The sequence below is a fragment of the Hipposideros armiger genome, unplaced genomic scaffold (genome assembly GCF_001890085.2).
Source record: "Hipposideros armiger isolate ML-2016 unplaced genomic scaffold, ASM189008v1 scaffold_84, whole genome shotgun sequence".
In the NCBI taxonomy this organism is placed as follows: domain Eukaryota; kingdom Metazoa; phylum Chordata; class Mammalia; order Chiroptera; family Hipposideridae; genus Hipposideros; species Hipposideros armiger.
In genome coordinates this window covers 729,045-732,662 of record NW_017731434.1, presented here as the reverse complement: position 1 = coordinate 732,662, position 3,618 = coordinate 729,045, and the positions used below count along the sequence as shown (strand labels likewise).

Sequence of the window (3,618 nt, the reverse complement as noted above, 5' to 3'; positions counted from 1 at the left end):
ATTTAAATCCCTCTGTTCACATAAGTGTTGTCTTTCATCAAAATATGACCAATACCTGCTTTTATTTGACCTGCTTTTACTATTTACAATAAGAAATGTTTGGAGAATGGCTTCCTTTTTTTAAAAATAACTTTTCACTATGTAAGCATCTCAAAATAAAGAATAAATTGGCTGAAAATGAATTTAAAATTCCATACCGAGTAAATTGATATAAACTGGATAAAAATGATTAAAGATGCTTTAAAGTTTGGAAAACTACCTCAGATACACAAAAATGATCAATTTGTGAAAATTCAAACTCAAATATACCTGAAAAACGTAAATAACTATTGATTTTAACTTCGGTGCTTTTTAATCACTAAGGTAATGCATGCTGATTAAACTTTCAAATAATATGAAGATATATAAAATGCAAAATGATATCCCCCCAATAATCTAAATTCCCATTGCAACCTCATGTGCGAAGTCTTCTAGTCATCCCTGGTTTTATCAAAATCCATATGTAAGTTATTTAAAAGAAATGTGTGATTATGCAACATGGATCTTTTTACATCAGGATGAATAATTTCACACTATTCTTTGTGAAGCCTGGTAAGAATCTATTATAAGAACAAAACAAAATTTAATTAAACATTCTCCTATTTATGGACTTGATGGTTCAACTAAATTTGTTGTGCATATGTGTCTGTGTGTGTGTGTGTGTGTGTATGTGTCTTTATACATTTACATCAGTGTACTTGTGTAGTTATCTTGGTAGGTTTCATTCCTACATGTTAAATTTCTAGGCGAAAAAAAGCTAAATAAAGTCTATGGTTCAGTGTCTGTGTTTGGTACCTTGATATTATATTATCAAGGAATATTATAACACCTGTATGGACAAAACTAATATGAAAAACAGTGCTAACACCCCATTGTTAAGTGTACTATCCAATCCTGCTTCAAAGTAAACACTTCAAACTTCTTGATTCTAAATTTTTAATTATACTGGCTTCCCAAAGATTTAGTGGATTGTTGAGGAAAAATCCCGGAAGTACTATAAAAATGCCATCACTGTATATTTTGTTTAAAACATTCTTAAGGTTAGAAATTCACGAAAATTTAATTTGCTATGGATGCTACAAAATGCCATTTTTCGACAGACTGGAATGTGTTGAGTTTGCCTACTGATAACCAGTTGTGTCTGCATGCAATGTCAATCATACAGTCTTGTCTTTAATTTTGTATTACGTTGGGTTACTACTTCTGTTTCAGTGGTTCTTAAGATGTGAAATGTGATTACAGGGCAAGAAGGCAGTGATGAAGTTCAGGAACTCTATGGACAATTCACAGGGAATGAATCGATACCAACTTCTTAACAGCTACATACCTATTCCTCCTTCACCTCCTCCCCGCCATGGAAAAATCGTACGGGAAAATAGACCTGAAACATGGAGAAGGAGAAGATTTCGTCCAACCACTGCTCCAAATGGCTTAGAACCTCTCTTTGCCAGGGTGATTATGGAGTCAAGTTTTCTTTTATTAATTTATTACAGAATACATTGTGTTATTAAATTTCTAGATGTGCAGTTAAGGAATCTAGGGAAATCGAAGGCAAAATGCCTTGCATAAAGAAATAGAATAATTTTATAAATGTAGTTGTTAGCTTGAATGAATCTGAAATCAAATATTTGAGTAGTTCAGTTCAATAACTAATTTAACAAAATTGATTTTAAGAAATCCAGTGAATCTTGTGGTCAGATTTAGTTTGTACTATACCCATTTCCAAATTATTTAGTTTCTTTAATTTGCCCATTTAATCACATGTCAGAAGTATTTTAACATTTAGCTTATGAAAATTCAGGGATTTTATATAACAAAAACCATAAAATAGCATATAAAATATCTTATTAAAGCTTACTTTTAATGATTTTTGGCAAATTGCTATATAATATTTAGAAAATTTTTCAATATTCTTTGAAAATATTGTCATCTGTTGTTCTTATTTCCTCAAAATACTGATAAATAGTTCTAAGCCCAGTTAGACTTCATACAGATACAGACTAGTATGAAGGCAAAAGATCTCTTAATTTTTATTGTGTGAACATACAACAAATGGTAATTATATGTAATTTTTGTGATTATTAGCAGATAGCTGGGTCAACATTACACTGATTAAGAATCAGGGAGCAAAGTACCAATGAGCACATAGACTGCTTGCTGGCTTTTGAAAACCAACCTCACTCTTTTTTTTCTTATTATTATTGTGGGGTAAAATTGGTACACAAGATTATATACATAGTTCAGAAATACACCATTATAATTTGATATTTGTATACACTACATAGTGTTCACCACTATAAGTCATGTTACCATCCATCACCATACAATTAATTGGTCTCTCTCACCCATTTCTCCCTCTTCCCAGTGCCCATTCCCTCTGACAGCCACCAAGCTATTTTCTGTATCTGTGAATTTGTGTTTTGTTTTGTCTGGGTTTTTTTTAGATTCCTCATATAAGTGAAACCATATATTTGTCTTTCTCTGTGTTACTTATTTCATTTTGCATAATATCCTCTAGTTCTATCCATGTAGTTGCAAATGACAAGTTTCCTTCTTTTTTAGAGCTGAGTAGTATTCCATTGCATGTATGTACCACCTCTTCTTCATCTATTAATCCATCTATGAGCATTTAGGTTGTTACCATATCTCAGCTATTGTAAATAATGCTGCAGTGAACATAGGGGTGCATCTCTCTGTTTGAATTAGTGTTTTTGTATCCTTCAGATACACACCCAGAAGTAAAATAGCTGGGTCATATGGTAGTTCTATTCTTAATTTTTTGAGGAATCTTCATACAGTTTTCCATAGTGGCTACACCAGTTTGCATTCTTGCCAAGAGTGTAAGAAGGATGGTTCTCTTTTCTCACATTCTATCCAACACTTGTTATTTATTGACTTTTTGATAATAGCCATCCTAACAGGTGTGAAGCGATGTCTCATTGTGGTTTTGATTTGCATATCCTGCTAATTAGTGATGTTGAACATATTTTCTTGTGCATGTTGGCCATCTGTATGTCTTCTTGGGAAAAATGTCTGTTTAGATCTTCTGCCCATTTTTTAATTGGGTCGCTTGTTTTTATGGTGTTGTGTTGTGTGAGTTCCTTGCATATTTTGGATATTAACCCCTTATCAGACATATGATTTGCAAATATCTTCTCCATTCAGTAGGTTGTCTTTTTGTTTTGTTGATGGTTTCCTTTGCCATACAGAAGTTTTTTAGTTTGATACAATCATTTTGTTTATTTTTGCTTTTGCTTCTCTTGCCTTTGGAGTCCTATCCAAAAAAACATAGGTAAGACAAGGAGCTTGTCAAGGAGCTTACCGCCTATGGCTTTTTTTTTTTTTTTTAGTAATTTTATGATTTCAGGTCTTAGATTCAAGTCCTTAATCCATTTTCAGTTAATTTTTGATATGGTGTAAGATAGTGGTTTAGTTTCATTCTTCTACATGTGGCAGTCCAGTTTTCCTAGCTCCATTTATTGAATAGATTGTCCTTTCTCCCATTATATGTTCTTAGCTCCTTTGTCATAAATTGATTGTCCGTATATGCACAGGTTTATTTCTGGCCTCTTTTATTCT

At 32.4% G+C, this 3,618-nt stretch overlaps 1 protein-coding gene across 2 annotated transcripts in view; it reads left to right on the top strand.

The window, feature by feature from the left end:
* Positions 1–3,618, top strand: part of ERICH3 (glutamate rich 3) — a 101,500-nt gene that overhangs the window by 24,231 nt on the left and 73,651 nt on the right. For both annotated transcript variants that reach the window (XM_019644053.1, XM_019644052.1), the window contains one exon: positions 1,282–1,491. In XM_019644053.1, the coding sequence (XP_019499598.1) occupies positions 1,282–1,491 (210 nt within the window). The remainder of the gene's footprint in view (positions 1–1,281; positions 1,492–3,618) is intronic.